We start from the raw sequence: 21772 nt of genomic DNA on the forward strand, positions 1-21772 counted from the left end.
GCAGTATTTGTGATTCTATGCAAATAAATGTGACAAATTTTTGTTTTTTTGATTTTCTCTCAATGACAATTTCGTATACCTTGTATAACTATTCCTGCAATATACTGTTACGGTTAGATTGAGTTTAACCGTGTTTATTTACAGGAGAGATCAGGCGATGATCGGCGATGATGGCAAACACAAGCCGAACCAAGTAACTTCCTCTTTTCTACCTTTGTCCCCAAAACATGGCCCGGCTCATACCGTATTATTCCCCGGTTCACAGACGAAGCCCGCTGCACGAGCCGAATCATTGGCGTAGTGTGGGATGGAAGTGCTTGAGACGAGCTACATGCGCCAACTGTGTTTGGCTTGACCGACGACCAGCTGACGTCAAGCGTGCCACCACGTAGGTCAAGTCACTCAGGCAATTTACGATAACGAAGGGACCGACATAGTGCGCTAAAAATTTCTGGCATAAGCCACGTTTCCACTGAGGGGTCCACAACCACACGAGGTCCCCCTTTTCGAATGAAACGGTGTCGTGTCGTTGGTCATACCTCTTCTTGAAGCGATCTTGCGATGCCAGTGTGCGAAAATGGGCAATTTGGCGGGCTTCTTCAGCTCGGCACAGCGTTTGAGCAACTGAATCGTCCGTATGGAGCTCGAATGGAAGTATTGTATCGAGGTAGTTGCGCAATGGTCGAGCGTAGAGTAGGTAGAATGGAGTGAAGTCCGTGGTTTCGTGCTTCGCTGTATTATAAGCATAGGTGATGAATGGCAAAACGTCATCCCAGTTCCTGTGATTTGACGATTTATACATAGCCAGCATATTAGTAAGCGTGCGGTTTGTGCGTTTCACTAGGCCATTCGTCTGGGGATGATATGGCGTTGAATGGCGAAACAGCGAAGTGTAGAGACGAAGCAATTCCTCTACAGTGTCGGCGACGAACTGGCGACCGCGATCACTGATGATGACACGAGGTGGACCATGGCGAAGAACAATGGATCGTAACAGGAAAGAGGCGACGGAATCCACTGTGGAAGATGGTATCGCAGCAGTTTCCACATATCTGGTTAGGTGATTGACACAGACTATGATCCAGCGGTTGTTGTTGCAAGACCGCAGAAACGGTCCTAGCAGGTCGATACCTACTTGTTCGAAAGGTGTTGTGGGCAGCGTTATAGGGTGAAGGAGGCCATGCGGGCTGCTTTTAGGACGTTTGTGGCGCTGGCATTTGTCGCAACTGGAGATGCATTGCTTCGTACATTGTCGCATTTTTTTCATTTCATTTATTCCACCTTAAAGGCCCGGAGGCATTACATAAGGGGGGGCGGCGTACAAGGTATGTCGAACAACTCAACAAAACTCGAAGGGTTCCAAAACGTAAACATTCAAAGAACAATGAAAAAAAAAAAAAAAGGTACAATATGCAAAGTAAAACGCCAATATTACCAAATGCAAATAAAAAAGTAATGGTACAAAGGTAAGCTTCCAGAAAAAAGTGACGACAGTTTATACATTAGTTAAAAAAAAGTATTTAAACATTGGCAGGGAAAACAGCACATTCAGTTAGATTGCGACATGTGACATTTTAGCTTACTGCGGAAAATTTGGCGGTTGTTACACGTGACTATATTATCAGGTAGTTTATTCCACAGTGTTATCCCATTGGGAAAGAAGGAAGTAATCATTGCAGAAGTGTGTCCATTTATTGGTGCGATAGGGTGACTGTGGTTTATGCGGGATGAAGTTCTGTGTGATGGTTGAAGGAGGACGTGCCGTGATTGAGGGTGATAATAGAAAGCATGCATCAGACACAATCGAGAAATGATACGACGAGATTCGAGGGACGGCAGTTTCAATGATTCTTTTAGTGCAGTAACGCTGATATCGTTAGAGTATTGGGAGTAAATAAAACGGGCAGCGCGGTTCTGAATCCTTTCTAAATCGTTAGTTAGATATGTTTGTGAGGGTTGCCAAATTGAGCAAGCATATTCTAGTTTCGGTCGGACGTACGTTTCATAAGCTAATTTTTTAATGTCTGGTGAGGCTAATTTTAGGTTGCGGCGCAGGTATCCGAGAGTGCGTGAAGCTTCTGAACAGATTATTTGAATATGGGTTGACCAGGATAGCGACGATGACAGATGCACTCCGAGGTATTTGTATGATAGGGTAGGGCTAATGGGAACAGACTTTATGCTATAGGTAAATTTTTCTGGGCTCTTTTTGCGGGTGAATGACATAATTTTACACTTAGTTAGGTTTAACGGCATTAGTTAGTGACTTATCACACCAAGTTACAATTAAATTTAAATCATGTTGAAGTTTAAAGCTGTCGTCTGGTGTACAGATTGGAGAGTATAAAACGCAGTCATCGGCAAAAAGTCTTAATTTGGTTAGCACATTGGTGGGTAAGTCATTTATGTATATTAGAAAAAGGAGCGGGGAGAGACAGGCACCTTGGGGGACGCCGGACGTTACGTCGGAAAGAGGTGAGTCGTGGTCATTAGCGCTGGTGAACTGCTTACGGTTTTTTAGAAAATTTTCTATCCAGAAAATTATGTTGGGAGGGATTCCAAGGTTGCATAGTTTAGAGAGTAAGAGGTTATGAGGAACACGGTCGAATGCTTTAGAGAAATCTAAAAATATGGCGTCAGTTTGAAGATTTTCATCCATGAAGTGAAGAATATCATGTGTGAATTCGGCCAGTTGTGTTTCGCATGATAGTTGTTTCCGGAAACCATGTTGGTGATCGAAGAAAAATTTGATGGATTCCAGATATGTCATTAGGTTTGAAGCTATAATATGTTCGAGCATTTTAGATGGGATGCTGGTTAAGGAAATAGGTCGGTAGTTAGCTGGGATTGCGCGGTTGCCTGATTTAAAGATGGGAATAACCTGAGCTTTCTTCCAATCGTCTGGGACGTTTCCTGTTTGTAATGATTGTGTGAAGATTAGGCAAAGTATTTGGCTTGAGACAGAAACGGTATTTTTTAGTAATTTACTGTTAATACTGTCGCAGCCCGCCGAGGATGAAACTTTAAGATTGTTAATGAGTAGGAATATTCCTTCTGGGGTAATTTCAATTTCTGGCATCGCTACAGCTGCAGATTCGGGCAGTGTTACGGTATCAGTGGTGTTGGCAGAGGAAAACACAGACGTAAAGTGGTCATTTAAAGCAGAAGCGCACTGGTCAGCGTGTATTGGTTCTCCGTCAGCGTTAGTGAGGCTTATTCGATTAGATTGTGACTTGGGGGACAGCATGCGCCAAAATTTGCTGGGATTTGATTGAAGAATTGATAGTAGGTCATGGGAAAAGAATTTGATTTTTGCAGCTTTTAGTTCGGTTAAGTACTGATTAGCGCATGCGCGGTAGCGCTCCCACGCAGTTGAACTTTGGCTTAGGCGGGCCGTTCTGTACAAGCGTTTCTTTCGGTTACAGAGTAATTTTAGCTGTTTGTTAAACCATTGGCAGTTTGAATCTGATTTAATGAGGGTAGAAGGAATGTATTTGTTTTTGAGGTTAAGCATTGTAGTCTTAAAAAGTTCCCAGTTACAGTTGACACTTCGTTTTAGGTGCGTATTCCTAAAGTTTTCTAAGAAGTTGGCGAGTTCGTGATTAATCGCATCAAAATTTGCTCTCTTGTAATCCGTGATTACCTTCCGTGTGGGTGATTTCTTTTTAAGCGGGGAGGCGATGCAAATATGGATTAGGTTGTGGTCACTAAGACCAGGGAGCGTATTAATGGTTTTTATGTCGTCAGGGCTTGAAGTTAGCAGGAGGTCTAGTATGTTATTGCCCCTGGTAGGGCACGTAATAGCCTGGTGAAGGTTAAAATCAAGGGCAGTGTTTAAAAATTGTTGCTCTTTAGATGATGTCCCATTCGACGCTGAAAGCAACGACCAACTGATTGAAGGATAATTGAAGTCCCCAAACAAAAATATAGGTGCATTAGAATGTTTATTTGTAATGGTGTGGAGGGATTGATGAAGTAGGTCGCAGAAGTCGGGGTGGCTGTCTGGCGGCCTATAGCAGACGCCAAAAACAAATTTCGAGGCTCCGTTGGAGACAAGAACCCAGATTAATTCTATTTTATCGTCATGGAAAATAAGTGAGGATGCTAGAGTGTTTTTAATAGCTATGAGCACGCCACCTCCTTTCTTACTTTTGCGATCCCGGCGAAAAATTGTAAAATTTAAATTGGATGGAAACACTTCCGTATCTGTGACGTCATCATGCAACCATGTTTCAGTTAGTATCACCATGTCAGCACTGATATCATTTATGAAACTGCAAAGTTCGTCGCGTTTAGGAATTATGCTTCGTATGTTAGTAAATGCAATGTTTATGTTTAGAAATGCCATAGGACGGATACACGTGTTACACGAGGCGGAATGATTGCAAACCCGTCATGTTCTGCCAACAGAGGTGGCTTCCGATGATGCGCTGTTTTCAAATGTAATGACGGGTGAGTTCCGAAGTTCTGTGACTTTATCAGTTTTCGCGTCATAGAAGAATGATTTATTTCCAACAATAAGTTTGTCAACCCTCAGCTTAAATGCACACTTTTGTGGCCGAATGAATTTGAGTAATTTAGAGCGTGCAAGGCGAGTGGCTGCTGCAAAGTCTTCTCTTACGGCGAAGGTCGTATCTTTGAGCTTAATTCCGCAGCTCAAAATCTTTTCTTTTGTTTTAAAGTGAGCGAGCTTTATCATGATTGGCCTATTCTTGTCTGGGGCAAATTTTCCGATCCGATGAGCACGTTCTATGGCTCTTGGTTCGAGCGTAATATCTAGTTGGGCGGAACAAAAGTTTATGACGTTAAGCTCTGATTCTTCCCAAGTTTCTTTAACAGAGTCCTCAATACCTAAAAAGAGAAGGTTATTGCGGCGCAGTCGATTACTAGCGTCGGTGTTAGCAGCTTTTAGCGTTTCAATTTCATGTTTGATTTTGGCGGCGTCATCGGGTACGGCGCCCGGTGAGGGTTCGATTTGGACTGTTTCTAGCGCTGAGATTCGGTTTGTTAGTGCTGAGAGAACTGTTTCATGGTTAGTTTGTACTGCCTTGAGCTGATTAATATCTTCACGAATGGTTAAAACGGTTTGCTCGATCTTCTTGATAGCGTCTGATAGAGGTTCTATCTGTGCTTTAGTTGGACCGGGGTTTAGTTCCACATCCCCTGATAGTAAGAGTATCAACTGTGACAACAATTGTAGGGTGAACACATTGTAACAAGTACATAGCCAGTTGCGCAATTTCAAGTCGTAGGGGCACGACACCGTGACAAGGAAGTAGTTATTGGTATAGTATTGTTTAGAATGGGTAAGGTAACCAACCTGGAAGGTGAGCAGCGGCGTGAACATTTTGCGCCAACCGGTGTCGTGCCCCAAGCTTTTGGTGATGTTGTGAAGATTATGTAGGCCGCATTGGCCCCACGTGGTTGGTGACGTCGACGATGAGAAGCGTTGCCAGGCGTAGCTGCAGGCGCGGGCTGGTATCAGCGGGCTGACGATTGGTGACGAAATCCGTGGTTGATCCAGATGGCTTGAGGGCGCTATGGGCACGGGTAGGTCACCGGGTGGTGACCAAGCGCAGTCGCCCAGGCCAACGGTGTCTGCAACCCAACAGGCCACGATCTGGAAGGTGAGCAGCGGCGTGAACATTTTGCGCCAACCGGTGTCGTGCCCCGAGCTTTTGGTGATGTTGTGAAGATTATGTAGGCCGCATTGGCCCCACGTGGTTGGTGACGTCGACGATGAGAAGCGTTGCCAGGCGTAGCTGCAGGCGCGGGCTGGTATCAGCGGGCTGACGATTGGTGACGAAATCCGTGGTTGATCCAGATGGCTTGAGGGCGCTATGGGCACGGGTAGGTCACCGGGTGGTGACCAAGCGCAGTCGCCCAGGCCAACGGTGTCTGCAACCCAACAGGCCACGATCTGGAAGGTGAGCAGCGGCGTGAACATTTTGCGCCAACCGGTGTCGTGCCCCCAGGCCAGTAGAAGCGCTTTTGAGTTCGATGCAAAGTGCGGATGAATCCAAGATGGCCAGACGTCGGGTCATCATGCATGAAATGGAGGACGTCGTATCGCAAGCTTTGGGGAACCACTAGCAAATACCGCGCACCATTTGCCGAGAAATTCACCTTTTACAACAGTCCATCGCGAAGACAAAAGCGACCACTGCCCTTGGGGCTTCTGACAGTGGCGAATAAAGAGTCTAAAGTCAAGTCATTGCGCTGCTCCCTCTGGAACGTGGTGACATCAGGAAATGCGTGGAAACAGTTGCAAAGCAGACGTCGAACGTGTCTGTATTGTCCTCAGTCACAGACAATGGAAGGTGAGAAATACAATCGGCGTCGGTATGACGCCGTCCACTTTTGTATGCAACATTAAAGTCGAATTCCTGGAGGCGTAGAGCCCAGCGTGCAAGGCGGACCAGAAGGGTCTCGGAGAGTAACGAGCCAGCATAGGGAATGATGGTCTGTTACAATCGTGAAAGGACGCCCATACAGGTAACAACAAAACTCCTGAATAGCAAATACGGCTGCCAAGCATTCATGTTCGGTCACAGTGTAATTTTTTTCAGCCTTGCTTAGGGAACGACTTCTATAGGCAACGACATGCTCTCTGTCATTATGACGCTGAACAAGAACGCCTCCGATGCCAATACCGCTTGCGTCGCTGTGTACTTCCATAGGAGAAGATGGGTCAAAATGACGGAGAATCGGCTCTGATCTCAGCAGAAATTTGAGTTGACAGAACGCAGCGTCACATTCAGATGTCCACTCGAATGCACTGTCTTTTCGCAAGAGGCTGGTCAATGGGTACACGATTTCCACAAATTTAGGCACAAAGCGTCGAAAATAAGAACATAACCCGAGAAAGCTGCGAAGTTCTTTTACAGACGTAGGTGGCTTAAAGGCCCTGACCGCTTCAATTTTCCGGGGGTCAGGCGTGACACCATCTTTGTCTACCAAATGGCCAAGGATCAAGGCCTGCCGTTCACCAAACCGACACTTCTTGGAGTTCAAGACCAAGCCAGCCTTTCCCACACAGTCCAGAACGAGGCTCAAACGAACGTTATGTTCTTCGAATGTGCAGCCAAAAATGACGTCGTCTAGATATCACAATTAGATCTCCCATTTCAGTCCGTGAAGAATCGAGTCCATAAATCTTTCAAAAGTTGCGGGGGCATTGCATAACCCAAATAGCATCACATTGAACTGATATAGCCCATCCAGTGTTACAAATGCCGTTTTCTCCTTGTCAGCAGGATTTATGGGGATCTGCCAATATCTGCCAATATCCTGATCGTAGATCGAGTCAAGAAATTCCATCCGGTATTACAAATGCCGTTTTCTCTTTGTCAGCAGGGTTTATGGTGATCTGCCAATATCCTGATCGTAGATCGAGTGAAGAAAAGTGTGAAGCATTCAATTACGTCGTCGATCCGAGGCAGTGGATATACATCCTTTTTAGTCAAAGCATTCAATCGTCTATAATCAACGCAAAACCTCCAGTTACCGTCTTTTTTGTGAACCAAAATCGCAGGTGCTGCCCACGGGCTGCACGACTCTTCAATAACGCTCTTCTGCAACATGTCCTGAACTTGTTCAGCTATAACTTTCTGCTCGGATGACGACACCCTGTAAGGCTTTTGCCGAACCGGATGAGCAAAGCCTGTGTCGATGGCATGCTGTGTTCGAGAGCGGGGTAAAGACAGTCGCTTACCCTTTTCGCCGAAGTCAAACACTGACCCATGTCATTGTAATAGTTGGACCAATTGTTGTTGTTCATGTGACCGTAGCGTCTTGCTAACCATGCTCAAAATGTGGGACTCAGGGAAGGTACTTCGTTTAGAGGTGCCCACGCGTTTCTCACTTTCCTCGTCGTTAATGGTGACAATAGAATTTTCTGTGACACCATGGAACAGTGCGAGCTTCATTCCTTGAGGAAGGATAATCGGCGCAGACGAAGAATTAAGTGCCCACAAAAACGTGCATCCATTAGTAATTGAAATAATCGAATGAGGCACTATTACATCTTTCTTTGCACACTGAGCCATCAGAGGTTGAACGACAGCATCAAAGACTGATACTGCAGCTATTGGAGTAGATACGGCTACTGAACTCATAGACCATGGTGGTAATGCCAGCTCTTTGGAAACAGTCAGTAAGTCTTCCGGAGGCAGCTGCTGCTCAACTAAGGCGGGAAAAGCATCACCACCGCTAACAGAAACTTCACCCGTACCGCAGTCAACGAAAGCGCCACACTCTTGGAAGAAGTCAATGCCGAGAATAACATCATGTGTGCACTGTTTCAGAATCAGGAACTCAATTGGGAACGTTTTCCCCGCCAACAACACGTTGATGGCACATACTCCTACGGGTTGAAGTATGTCCCCGCCCACGCCATGAAATCTACCAGAATCCTGATAGGAAAACATAACTTTGCGGCCTAAGCTATCTTTAAACGAACTGCTCATAACAGAAACTGTGGCACCAGTATCCACTAAAGCCGTTGCACACAATCCCTCTATTGACACACATATCCGGTTTTTGTCCATCGTAACTAGCGGAGGTATATGAGGTGAATCCTGTTGTGCGACCTCACCTCCATTGGCCGCGCCGTCTAGTTTCCCGGCCGTGGTGGTGGCGACCGCCGCCATAGAGGTGAAGGAGAGCGATGCGTTCGGCCAGGCGGAGGTGTCAAGCTACGGTCAGAAGCGGGGGAGGTTCCACGCTGGCTCCCTTGTCGTAGGGGGCTATGGGATACGTGGACCACCACCACCAAGGATTGTCATAATCATTGTGGCCACCGCGAGGAGGTCTTGACAATGGCTCGTATCTCGATGTCATCTCTCTCTGCCGACGGCAGAACTGAGCAATGTGTCCTGGAGCACCATAACTGTAGTACACAGGAGGTTGACGATATGCATTTTGGAAAGCATCGCGAGGGCGGGGTGACACAGGTGCGTATTCGTTCGGGTTCTGATAGTCGGCGGCCAGCTGTCGAGGGTAACTGAAGCGGCGCTGGTGCCTGGTGTCTTGGTAGTGACTGCGCTGTGGCCTCGGTGGTGTGCCAGAAACGTAGTCATACTCCTCGATGCCTGCTGCAGCAATGGAAACAGTATGCTGGTGCTGGTCTGGAACCGACAAGGGTGTAGCTTTGCAAGGCGTCGCGTGAGTGTGTCTACTGAGTTCTTCACGCACGATCTCGCGTATCGTAGACGCAAAATCAGAAGGCGCGTAGTTGTCAACACTCGCTACCGTGGTCACATTAGGTAATCGACCAAATTTAGGAGCAATGCGCCTCATCTTCAGCGTCTTAAACGTGCGACAGTGCCGTATGACATCGGCTACTGTACCAATGCTGTCTTTGGCGATAAGAAAGTGATAAACATCCTCTGCGATGCCTTTCAACAGGTGGCCGACTTTGTCCTCCTTGGATATGCAAGAGTTAGCGGTCTTGCATAGTTTCAGGATCGCCTCGATGTACATCGTGCACGTTTCGCTTGGGACCTGGGCTCTTTGCAGCAGTGTTTGTTCGGCTTGCTTCTTCTTTGCCACGGTGTCCCCGAAACACTCCTTGATTTCGGACACGAAGCGTTCCCACGTTGTCCGGGCGTCCTCGTGGTTCTCATATCATGTGAGCGCCGTGTCCCTCAAGAAGAACACCACGTTAGTCAACTGAGTTGCCGCGCCCCAAGAGTAGTAGTTGCTCACCCGCTTGTAATGTTTGATCCACTCATCCACACCCTCGCCAGATTTGCCCCCGAAAGAACGGGGCTCTATCAGATGCTGACGCTACCAAAGACCAGCCGTGGCTGAGGTTGGTAGTAAAGGTGCAGCTGGAACTGGTGGTGCAGTGCCGTCAGCTACGGTGTTCAGGGTTCTGTCTTCACCGTGAAACATCTCGACCACCAGCGTTAACGGGGGTAGCCCAGCAATGCGGCGGCTTCGGCGTAGCTTAGGTTGTTGCAGAACCGTGTTGCTTGGTTAGGTACCCCGTACCTCCATCATAAAACTGTTGCGGTTAGATTGAGTTTAACTGTGTTTATTTCCAGGAGAGATCAGGCAACGATCGGCGATGATGGCGAACATAGGCTGAACCAAGTAACTTCCTCTTCCCCTACCTTTGTCCCCAAAACATGGCCCGGCTCTTACCGTATCAATATCAAAAACTATTTTAGATAGCTGAATAGTTTTTTTTTTTTTCAGCATGGAGCTATATGCTTGGTGCACTTGACATAGAAAGAAGATCTTACTTTTTTCTTATTTAAGTGTATTTAAAGTTAGTCTTTTGTGTGACCACACCATGGCCACATTCAGACCTATGAAGTTTAGTGTACTGTGATGTAAGAAATAATGACTCAATCAATAAATTGCTTGCTATGTTGTGTATCTTATGCTTTCTACTGTTAATCCCTATGTCATTTGTAAACTTTTGTCTGTTGATTATTTTTACATTGTGTCAAGAACAATAGAGATTGTTATCTTGATTTAATGAACTAATGAAGTCACAGAAAAAATAACTACATTGTTAGAATAAGGAGAACAATGTAAGCATGCCTATATTCATTTCAAAAATAGGTGAGATATCTCATGAACCCATTGAAGGCAGGAGGGATGCGCATTTTACTTGCCTCTAAAAAAACTGGATGTAATGCTGTAAAGCATTATAAAATATGTCCAAAAGTTGTCTGTGCACAAGAATCGCTTACAGTGTCCAAACCACATTAGTTGTGTTAGCAATAGTTTTCCATCACAAGGGTCAGTACACTGCCCTGTGCATGACTAATATCTGTTCCCAATAAGGTGGGAATGAGGAGAGCCGCTTTCTTAAAAAAATCTCCCATCGCCGGAGTGTTGCTGAAAATCGGCTAATAATCAAGCCGAGGTAACTTCCTTGACTTCATTATGTTCTGGTTTTCATTAAGATTGTGTCCAGCAAAAAAAAACAATCCTTCAAAATCCTTGTTCGTTTTATTGAAGAAAGGTTACTTAGTGGGCTGAAAACTTTCGCGTTGTGTGTGTTTTTTTTTTTTTTTTTTTTTGCTTGACCTATGCCTCTGATTGTGATTGGTGCTAAGAAAGTGAGGTTGTTATCCTGTGCATGTTGACCAGAAACAGTTTGGGGCTGAAAAAGGGGGAGAATATTCGCACCTCAGACTGGCATTAATAAGCAACTCCGTTTGGACTAGGCGGATCATGGTAGTGCATATCTAATACGTCCTGGAGGCAGTAAAATTTTACCACTAAAGAGAAACAACTACCTGGAGAATAAGATTTTTATTCTGTAAAGGCAGTTCATGCTAGTCGCTCTCTCTTTTTCTGTTGATCGGCACAGAGCAAAGGTCTCAACTTTACCTAATTTAACAGGCCGCATTTGTAAAAACTTTTCAAGGGCCAGGACACTGAAGAAGGTTGGGGTAAAGGGGGGGGGGGGGGGGGGGAGGTCATATAGGCCATAACTGAAAACCTTGCTTGTGCCAGAGTGTATGAAGATGTGTAGGATCATGCCAGATTCGCTTGTAGATGGGACGGTCAGTGGCCCCACACTGTGGTGAAAAATGGAATGCTTTGAATGCACTGGGCATGTAGGTGTTGTACTAGTGGTAATGTTGCACAAATAGGAAAATGCAGCTCTCTCACAAACCAATAATAAAATTAAGTTGAACAAGAAAGCTGCGACTACATTGCGAACAAAGCTCACAACGATGACTAGAGAAGAGCACGCTCAGGCAGTATGATAGGCACGGGTGCTCTAAAGCTCATATCTAATATGACAGTGCAATCACAACCTGTGCTGCTACTGTGTTCCTCGGGGCTTTTCTGTGGTTAGGTAGCCAAGCCTCCAAGCATAGGCAGGAAAGGGCAGGAGATCGTCCCTTTGTCACCGTGCTCTTCCAGCTCTCTTATTCTTTTATTGTTAGCACATTCCTTGACCGCCCTTTTTCTCTAGCCGCAGTCTTACTACGACAACTTGGGGTGCTTGACAGATCTGTTCATTGAACAAAAATTGGACCATATGATTGAGGTTTTGATACAATATTTCTGTGGGTCTTTTGACAGAGCTGAACTGAATTGATGCAAAGTGCAAGTGCATGATTAGGGGTTGTACAATGGAGGTTCCTTTGTATAAACTTGAACTTTTGTTTTGCTCATCTGCCATCTCGCATGTGCCAAGCTGTTTCCTCTGTTCTGGTTAAGTTTCTCGCTTTTTCTTTTTCTGCTTGCAGCTGTTTTCATCATGATCATCTTTGTGGAATATCCCTCTGCATGACAATGTCCTTTTTCTGCCCTGCACAAAGCATGCTCTTTGCAACCACAAGCTCCATAGCTGCCTCATCATTGCCTCATCTGCATCTCACCACCAGCTGCCAGCCATTGCTTCGTTTCCCACGGTATTATCTCTGTCCCATATTCGTGCCTTGCATTGTGTCCTGCCCTGTTCTCTTCATTTTCCTGATTTCAGTGCCAACTGCGTAAACTCCTCTTATGCCTCAATGAGATACTTCAACAGGTTTTCAACATAGTGATAAAGAGTGGGTGATTGGTACTGAAAGCTTTTAAGAGTGAACATGTGAGCCAAACATTAGCGCGTAGCATTCATCTGGGAAGTTGCAGTTTCTTCGTCAGAAGCAGCTGGAAATGCATTGTTTTTTTCTTGAAACACCAACTAAACTGTAAGTGGGAGGTGCACATTTAGGCTCATACTCAATTGCAAGAACTAGGGGTGTGTGATGAATATCTTTAATGGCAGTGGGGGGAACCTGTGCCCGTTGCGCTAACCTGTGCTAATTGTAAATCACTGCGCTATACTGCTCAAAAAGAGTCTTTTTGTCTAGTTTGTTTCATTGGTGTGCCGCAAGGTGGCTTTGGAACTAAAAGTAATGTTCGATGCACGAGGTTGTCTAATCGAACAATTCCTTTTCTCTTCTGGGGAATGTCTCCTGAATCACAAAACATCAATGTATTAAAATATTACTAACAACACATACTTGTCAATAGACCTTATCATCTCCATCACTTTTTGCGCTCCTCAAATGGAAAGTCATCAATAATCCATATGGAAGTGATCATTTCTCTATAATTCTCACCACCACGACTGCAAATGACAGTCCTCCACAAGTGCCTAAGTGGCTCACCCAAAAAACTGATTGGGAACAGTACCAAAAATTTACTTTCTGAACCTGGAATGAGATGAGTGGATTAAGCATAGAGGCTACTGTGGATTGCTTCTCTGCTTTTTTGGTTGACGCTGCAACCAAATGTATTCCACAAACAAGCAGATTCTCAGGCAAACAACGTGTTCTATGGTGGAACGAACATGGTGTTGTAATGCACGGAAAAAACAAAGCAAGGCATGGAAGTTGCTTCAAAACTCGCCGACGTCCAAAAATCTTATAAACTTTAAGAACATTAAGTTCCAAGGCAGGAGGACGTGCCGACAAGCTAGAAGAGAAAGTTGGCATACGTTTTTATCAGGCATCACCTCATATACACAAGAGGGTAAAGTATGAAACAGGGTGAGAAGAGTAGAAGGAAAACTAGCATATCCACTCCCTCTAGTAAATGCACAAGGCAACAGCTTGGAAGACCAGGCAAACTACCTGGGCGCACACTTCGAGCAGGTTTCCAGCTCTTCACACTACTCTCCAGAGTGCCAACGCTACAAGACAGGAGTACAAAAACATAAACTAGACATGAAATGTACTAAATATGAGGCATATAATCGGTCATTCTGCTTGGCTGAGCTACAGGCATCTCTTAATTGCTGCAGTGATTTCGCCCCAGGATCTGACCATGTAATCTATGAAATGTTCAAAAACCTACCTCTAGAAACTAAAAAGAAACATTACTTTCCCTGTGCAATGCCATCTGGTTTCCTGGTGTCATCTGTGCTTCTTGGAAAGAGACCATCGTCATTCCCATATTAAAACAGAGCAAAGATCCGTCCTCTGTTACGAGTTACAAGCCCATCGCATTAACCAGTTGCCTCTGTAAACTCTTTGAAAAGATGATAAATCGCCGACTTATACACTTCTTTCAAACAAACAGTCTACTTGACCCGTACCAGTGCGGTTTTCGAGAAGGTAGGTACACCATTGACCACCTGGTACGTATTGAAGCACAGATCTGAGACGCTTTCATCCACAAACAATTCTTTCTCTCTGTGTTCCTTGATATCGAAAAGGCTTATGGCACAACATGGCGCTTTGGTATACTTTGAGACCTCTCAGATTTTAGGTATACGGGGTAGAGTGCTAACCACAATTGAAAGTTATCTCTCCATTCGGATGTTCCATGATCGAGTAGGCACATTGTCCCGAACATTTGTTCAGCAAACAGGGGTGCCCCAGGGTGGTGTACTGAGCTGTACTCTATTTAATATCAAAATGAATTCATTGCGCCTTTCCATTACTAGGAGTATGTTTTGTTGCATTTATGTAAATGATGTCTTGTTCGGTTTTAAGTCTTGTAACCTGGCAATATGTGAGCGGCAGGTGCAGCCGAGTTTGAACAGGATTTTAAAATGCGCAGATGAAAACGGGCTCCGCCTGAATCCACAAAAAAGCACGGGCGTCTTATTCTCTAGAAAGAGAGGCATTCATTCCGAACCTCACATGGAACCAAATGGCCAGCGTCTTTCAATAAACAATGAACACAAATTCTCAGGACTAATCTTAGACACCAAGCTAATTTTTATACCGCACATAAAGTATTTGAAAAACAAGTGCTTCAAAATGATGAACATTCTAAAAGTCTTATCACGCTCTACCTGAGGTAGTGACAAAAAGTGTTTGATCAATTTGTATAGAAGCCTCATACGGACACGCCTAGATTACGGGGCCATAACCTATCAATCTGCGACACCAACGGCCTTAAAGATGCTCAACCCTGTCCATCACCTAGGCAATGAGGGTGGCGATTTGGGCTTGTTGGTATGGTTGCATGATGATGGATGGTAGCGCAGACAACGAACACGGACAAGAGAAGGCACATAGACACAACACAGCGCTAACTTTCAACAACAGTTTATTACACGCAGATCTCCGTGGTGTATGCGATCCACCACGCCAACGTCGCACGTGCGTAGCTCTAAAAACCATCAAATATAACCAACGCGCGTGTTCCAATACTTTACAATTTTATATTTTTCAATCTTTTTTTACTTTTTCTTTCTTCCTTTTATCCCATGTTACCACAAACCCTATCGCGAATACATGTAATCAAGTTCCTTATCTGTCAACACCACTGATGGGCTGCTCACACACGTGTCACCTAGCTCTGCAATTCTGCCGGCCTCCAATACCAACCGCGTCATCTCGTGCCTACTTCTATTGATTATAACCGTTTCCTTGAATTTCGGTGTGCACTTACATCTCTGGCAATGAAGGGAAAGAAAACCATCAGGAACAACACTATTTACTTTGTTATTGTGCTCGCGCAAGCGATCGTTTATGCATCTACTGGTCTGACCGATATAACACTTTCCACAAGTAAGTGGAATGAGGTATACAACACACATGATGCACTCCACAAATAGGTTTCTATGTTTCTTTTGGCATACATTTGATTTTCCCTTGTCTGGTCTTGTGCCTCTGCAAAGACTCACCAACTTATTGGGTGCCGAGAAAACTACGTTAGTGCCACATTTTTCCGCAATCTTTTTTATCCTGTGAGAAACCTTATGCATGTATGGAATTACGGCAAAACTTTCCTTTCTTGAGCTCACCCTATCCATCCCTTCACATCTTTTCTCCAGCACTTTTCTGTGCAATCCTTCAGCAACGGACACGACGAGGCTCTTGGGGTACCCGGCATTGCTTAGCCTCGAGACCTGTTGTCTGAAGCTTTCATTCATGAGGCACCGGCAGGACTTCTTTAGTGCCTCACTCAAGCACATCTTCGCAATGCCTCGTTTTACCAGTTTAGTATACTAAACTGGTATACTAACTGGTGCATACTAAACTGGTAAAACGAGGCATTGCGAAGATGTGCTTGAGTGAGGCACTAAAGAAGTCCTGCCGGTGCCTCATGAATGAAAGCTTCAGACAACAGGTCTCGAGGCTAAGCAATGCCGGGTACCCCAAGAGCCTCGTCGTGTCCGTTGCTGAAGGATTGCACAGAAAAGTGCTGGAGAAAAGATGTGAAGGGATGGATAGGGTGAGCTCAAGAAAGGAAAGTTTTGCCGTAATTCCATACATGCATAAGGTTTCTCACAGGATAAAAAAGATTGCGGAAAAATGTGGCACTAACGTAGTTTTCTCGGCACCCAATAAGTTGGTGAGTCTTTGCAGAGGCACAAGACCAGACAAGGGAAAATCAAATGTATGCCAAAAGAAACATAGAAACCTATTTGTGGAGTGCATCATGTGTGTTGTATACCTCATTCCACTTACTTGTGGAAAGTGTTATATCGGTCAGACCAGTAGATGCATAAACGATCGCTTGCGCGAGCACAATAACAAAGTAAATAGTGTTGTTCCTGATGGTTTTCTTTCCCTTCATTGCCAGAGATGTAAGTGCACACCGAAATTCAAGGAAACGGTTATAATCAATAGAAGTAGGCACGAGATGACGCGGTTGGTATTGGAGGCCGGCAGAATTGCAGAGCTAGGTGACACGTGTGTGAGCAGCCCATCAGTGGTGTTGACAGATAAGGAACTTGATTACATGTATTCGCGATAGGGTTTGTGGTAACATGGGATAAAAGGAAGAAAGAAAAAGTAAAAAAAGATTGAAAAATATAAAATTGTAAAGTATTGGAACACGCGCGTTGGTTATATTTGATGGTTTTTAGAGCTACGCACGTGCGACGTTGGCGTGGTGGATCGCATACACCACGGAGATCTGCGTGTAATAAACTGTTGTTGAAAGTTAGCGCTGTGTTGTGTCTATGTGCCTTCTCTTGTCCGTGTTCGTTGTCTGCGCTACCATCCATCATCATGCATCACCTAGGCATTTGGCTTTCCACGGGTGCTTTTCGCACAAGCCCCGTGGAAAGCTTGTACGTTGACTTGAGCGAATCTCTCCATTTGCAACGATCCTACCAATCTTTTGTCTACTTACACAAGGTGATTGCCAACAAAGAACACTCCGTACACTCCGCTATCAATGATTTGTCCACTTCTGTCCTGTTTCACAACGGCCCTGCCATAAGACAGCCCTACACACTTCGTGTAAGGACTCTAGCCGAAAAGACGGGCGTGCCGCTTATTGAACACGGTTTGGCTGCTCCCGCGGTATATGTCTAGCCTTGGCAGTCGTAGCTGATAGACTGCGATATATCTTTTATACAAGCTACCAAGCACGCGCCCAATGCACATATTAATACACATTTTCTAGGACTGCAGCAAGAATACTCATGCCCAAAATTCTATACTGATGCTTCAAAAACCCGCCTTTCTGTCTCCTATGCAGTAGTCGGTCCATCTTTTTTAGATGATGGTATTCTGCACCCGAACGCCAGCATTTTCACAGCAGAGGCTTATGCTATACTTGTAGCTGTTAAACACATAAAACAACTAAAATTACTAAGTGCAGTAATCTACGCAAATTCCCTGAGAGTTGTGAAAGCCCTTAAAACACTCAAAAAGCAAACAAACCCCATTCTTATCTCCCTTTACTCAATCCTGTGCACAGTGTATGCACTCAATACACATGTCATAGTCTGCTGGGTGCCAGGGCACCATGAGATACAAGGAAATGTTTTGGCGGACCACTTAGCTGTAACCGCCAAAAAAAAAAACAGCTGCCAGTAGATCAATAGTGATTCCTGCACTTGACTTGGAACCTTTTCTAAAACAACACCTCAGGGCCTATTGGCATATTGGCAGAGCACGTGGGACAGACACACACATAATAAACTGCATGTTATCCAGCCGCTACTTGGTCATTGGCCGCAATTATCAAAATCACGATGCACGGAAGTAACACTTACAAGACTAAGGACAGGACATACATTCACTACACATTCATACCTGTTGTCTTGTGGCGATCCACCCTTGTGTGAGAGATGTGGCGAAGCACTAACAGTGCTACACATTTTAATTCAGTGCAGAGAATTAGACACACTAAGAAAACAACATTTTCCACAAGAGTTTCTGCTTCACCCTGCAATGTTTGTTGGTAAAGAACCACTTTTTACACATTAACCGCTGTTAGGATTTTCAAGAGACCTAGGTACTTTTCATGTTTTATACTGTGGAGATAGGTTTGCACAAGGCTTACCAGTAGTACTATGCGCAACCGTGTAGGGATGCGACGTCCTCCATTGCCACTGCGTGCAAAGACGTTGCAGCCGGGTTTGTCGTTTTCTCCGGCACGGCGCAGAAACCACACACGAGGCAGGATAACAACAACAAGGGGTTTATTAACCCAAGATGCAGCACAGTGCAACACTTACGGGCTTGCAGGCCGTATAGGGAACTCTGCAAGACCGAGCCAGTACGCTTGCCTAGGGCGCTACGACTCCGGCACAAGGGCCGAAGTCGAACGCTCGAACGAGAAGCCGCCCGCTAAGCAGCGCGTCAACCTCTCGTGGACGCCTGAGAGCATCTGCTGCGACGAGCGAATCATCGGGCACAACCCAGCTCGTAGGAGAGGAGGATGTCACGCGCGCCCAATGGGAAATGGTGCTGCGTTGTGACGTAAGCCCGCGCAGCGAACCAGCGTAGCGTGCCCGGACATGCCAGCTCGGGAAGAAGCCGACGGTTGACTGGCCCATACTAAGACGCGCCCTGGCAGCCATCTTGGCGGAATCCGGCGCTTATGCGCGCCCGGGCTACGCCGCTGACGCGCGGGCGGCAGCTGGGAACGAGGCACCAGGTAGGAGGGCGCTCTCGATTCCCACAATACCCAGGCCTTCTGCAGCAGGACCTATGAACTGAGGTCGCTGCTGCGGTGGCTGCATCTCCGCCATGCTTTTATTACGATCTTTCGCCATTCATTCTTTCTACACGTGTTTCATGTCACTGTCATGATTTTAATGCTTATATGATTTTACCTGCGTTAGCGGGAGGAATTTTAAAGCCCTTATACAGCCACCTATCATAGTCATTATTCGCTTCTCTTGACCCACGATCTGGCACTCATTGGCCATCGAATGGCCCTTGCACCATGAGACACCACACATTATCATCAACTCACAAGCAGCGAATCGTGTCGGCATTTATACACTTGTCATTGAATATTCTAACGTTATCGCTAGTGGCGACATATGTTCTAGAATAATCTGTAATGTTCACCAAGTGGTTGTAATCTTAACAAAATGATCTACTGCCATCTCAAAGTTTCTCGAACCGTGTAGGCATGGTTTACACCGAGAATTCTTGGCAGTGAAACGATACGATGACAAAACTTGAGGACGGAACGTGGCAGTATTCACAAGGTTTTACAGTAACAAGCTCTTAGTGTGTGTGTCGGGGCGGGGACATAGGTGTGCACGAGGTTCCTCATAAAGAGTGGGTAAAAGTTCGTCGCAGCGCCCTTCTTCTAATTATGCCAAATATATGGGAACAAAATTTTCACCCCCCCTCTCGCTTCCTCATAGAGAGGGGGCAAGGGGGGTGGCGAGAAGGAGGTGCAAACCTCTAAACCTGCTTTGAAACGAGACGATAGCAAAATGTGAAGGCGGAACGGGGCAGTATTCATAAGGTCTTGCCATAACGAGCTCTGAGTGTGTGTGTCGAGGCGGAGACATAGGTGTGCACGAGGTTCCTCTTAAAGGGTGGGCAAAGGTGCGTCACAGCGCCTTCTTCCTAATGATGTCAAATGTACCGGAACAAAATTTGGACCCCCCTCTCGCCCCCTCATAGAAAGGGGCGAGAGAAAGGTTCCTCCTGTCAAGCTTCTGGTATGTTGCCAAATTTTTAGGCTCATAGGTTGGAAGGTGATCCATGTTTGCTATGTTTCCTTGTGTGTGAGAGTGCTCCGGGATTCTGTTGTGTTGCCCCGCAGGCCTCCTCCCCTGCCCCTCTGCTGCTTTGGTAACCAGAGCTACCTCGAGGGCCTGGAGGTCCTCAGGGAAGGGGACACGACCCTGGGCATCCGACTCACCCTGCTCACTGAAGGTGACCAATGCCTAATTTCTATCGATAGTTGTGTATACAGAAACGAAAGATGATGTCAGATGCAGAGAGACAACCCCTAGTGCCTACATTTTCATGCTGAAGTGGATGGTGGTGTAGAGATAATAATTTTTATTTTCACTATAATATGAACCTTGTGATGATACAAAAGTCTGGACACAAGGGGAGTGCCCTCTTGCATCTCCTACCACTAGAGGGCAGAAAGAAAGCTATGTGAAGAGAGAAAAAAGGGGCAAGGGGAGAAACAAAGCCAGTGGGGGGGGGGGGGGGGCTAGATAGGCGTCTGGCTAACCCTTCACTAGCTACTTATTATATGGCCACTGCATGTAGAACAGAGGTGTTTCGAGTCTTCACTGCTGCGACGGGGGAAGTGCACGAACAGTCCAGGGAAGATAAATTCACTCATGGTGACTTGCAGGGCAGAGGATCTATGTCGTTTAGTTTGCTGATAGAACACAGCACGTTAGCAAGTTGCAGTTCGGTGTCATGTTTTCCTGTTCTGAAACACTGAATATATCGTGTATAGTTCTGCCTTTAGATACTCAGATATAGTGAAACCTTGGTGGGATGAATTTCAGTATAACAAAACTGTCAGTTTTGCCAGGCACACTTGTAAAATTTTGTTATGTGATCTGTCCATCACTTGTGTTACCACTGTCATAGGCGAAGTGCACCAAAATGTCTGAGAAGCTTCCAGATTATTTTATAATCTTCTGATAAGCTTGGGTGTGGGAACGCCAACAGTAGAGTCTATTCTAAAACTAACACGCCCACTGTCGATAAGGCTGAAATCTTCGTTGTCACATACATAAATTTCGACGCACCGTACTGCAGATTGGATTGCTGATGACCAGCAGTGATTGCCTTTATTGGTGCACATTGTGTATATATTCAGCCAGGCACACTTGTAAAATTTTGTTATGTGACCTGTCCACCACTTGTGTTACCACTGTCTTACGCAAACCGCACCGAAATGTCTGAGAAGCTTCCAGATTATTTTATAATCTTCTGATAAGCTTAGGTGTGGGAACGCCAACAGTAGAGTCTATTCTAAATCTAACACGCCCACTGTCGATAAGGCTGAAATCTTAGTTGTCACATAAACAAATTTCCACGCACCGTACTGCAGATTGGATTGCTGATGACCAGCAGTGATTGCCTTTATCGATGCACATTGTGTATATATTCAACGACAGTTTTTTTGGCATTGGAGCGAAGACTGGAGAGCCAAATTGTGTGAATCTTACCGGCAGTAAATGTAGTTCCACATTAGCGCTCATATTTTCAGCGTGAAACATAAAATTTTCTTGTTTATTTTCTACATGGAGCTATTCGAGACACAACGCAGCTCGCACCATGAAGTTATTCGTAATTCCTTTAATTTATTTGCCTTGAGTTTTCGTTTTTCAAGGCGCGAGAAAGTCCCGCTTTTTTACATGCACCTTAAACGTTAAGCGGCGTCCGCATCTACATGAAACCCCGATGGTGCCCCCCCCCCCCCTCCCCTCATTTTCCACAGTGTTACGAGACGCGCGCCAAAACGGACTACTTCACATAGTACTACATCTGCAGAAGCTCCGTCTCTGTAGCTTTCCCTTCAGTGCCAAGAAAAGTTGTCGCCGAGTATAGTCAAATGCTACTACACTCAAAACTCGATATAACAAACCCAGGTATAACGAAATACCCGTTAT

General features: G+C 45.5%; 1 protein-coding gene across 5 annotated transcripts in view; it reads left to right on the top strand.

Annotated features, from left to right (window-relative positions):
• Nucleotides 1-21772, top strand: part of LOC142796294 (phagosome assembly factor 1) — a 172172-nt gene that overhangs the window by 44261 nt on the left and 106139 nt on the right. For 3 of the 5 annotated variants that reach the window (XM_075886585.1, XM_075886586.1, XM_075886584.1), the window contains exons 8-9: nt 12225-12389; nt 19951-20063. In XM_075886585.1, coding sequence (XP_075742700.1) covers nt 12225-12389; nt 19951-20063 — 278 coding nt within the window. The remainder of the gene's footprint in view (nt 1-12224; nt 12390-19950; nt 20064-21772) is intronic. The other 2 variants (XM_075886588.1, XM_075886587.1) reach the window with 1 other exon arrangement.

The sequence above is a fragment of the Rhipicephalus microplus genome, chromosome 2 (assembly GCF_043290135.1).
Source record: "Rhipicephalus microplus isolate Deutch F79 chromosome 2, USDA_Rmic, whole genome shotgun sequence".
In the NCBI taxonomy this organism is placed as follows: Eukaryota; Metazoa; Arthropoda; class Arachnida; order Ixodida; family Ixodidae; genus Rhipicephalus; species Rhipicephalus microplus.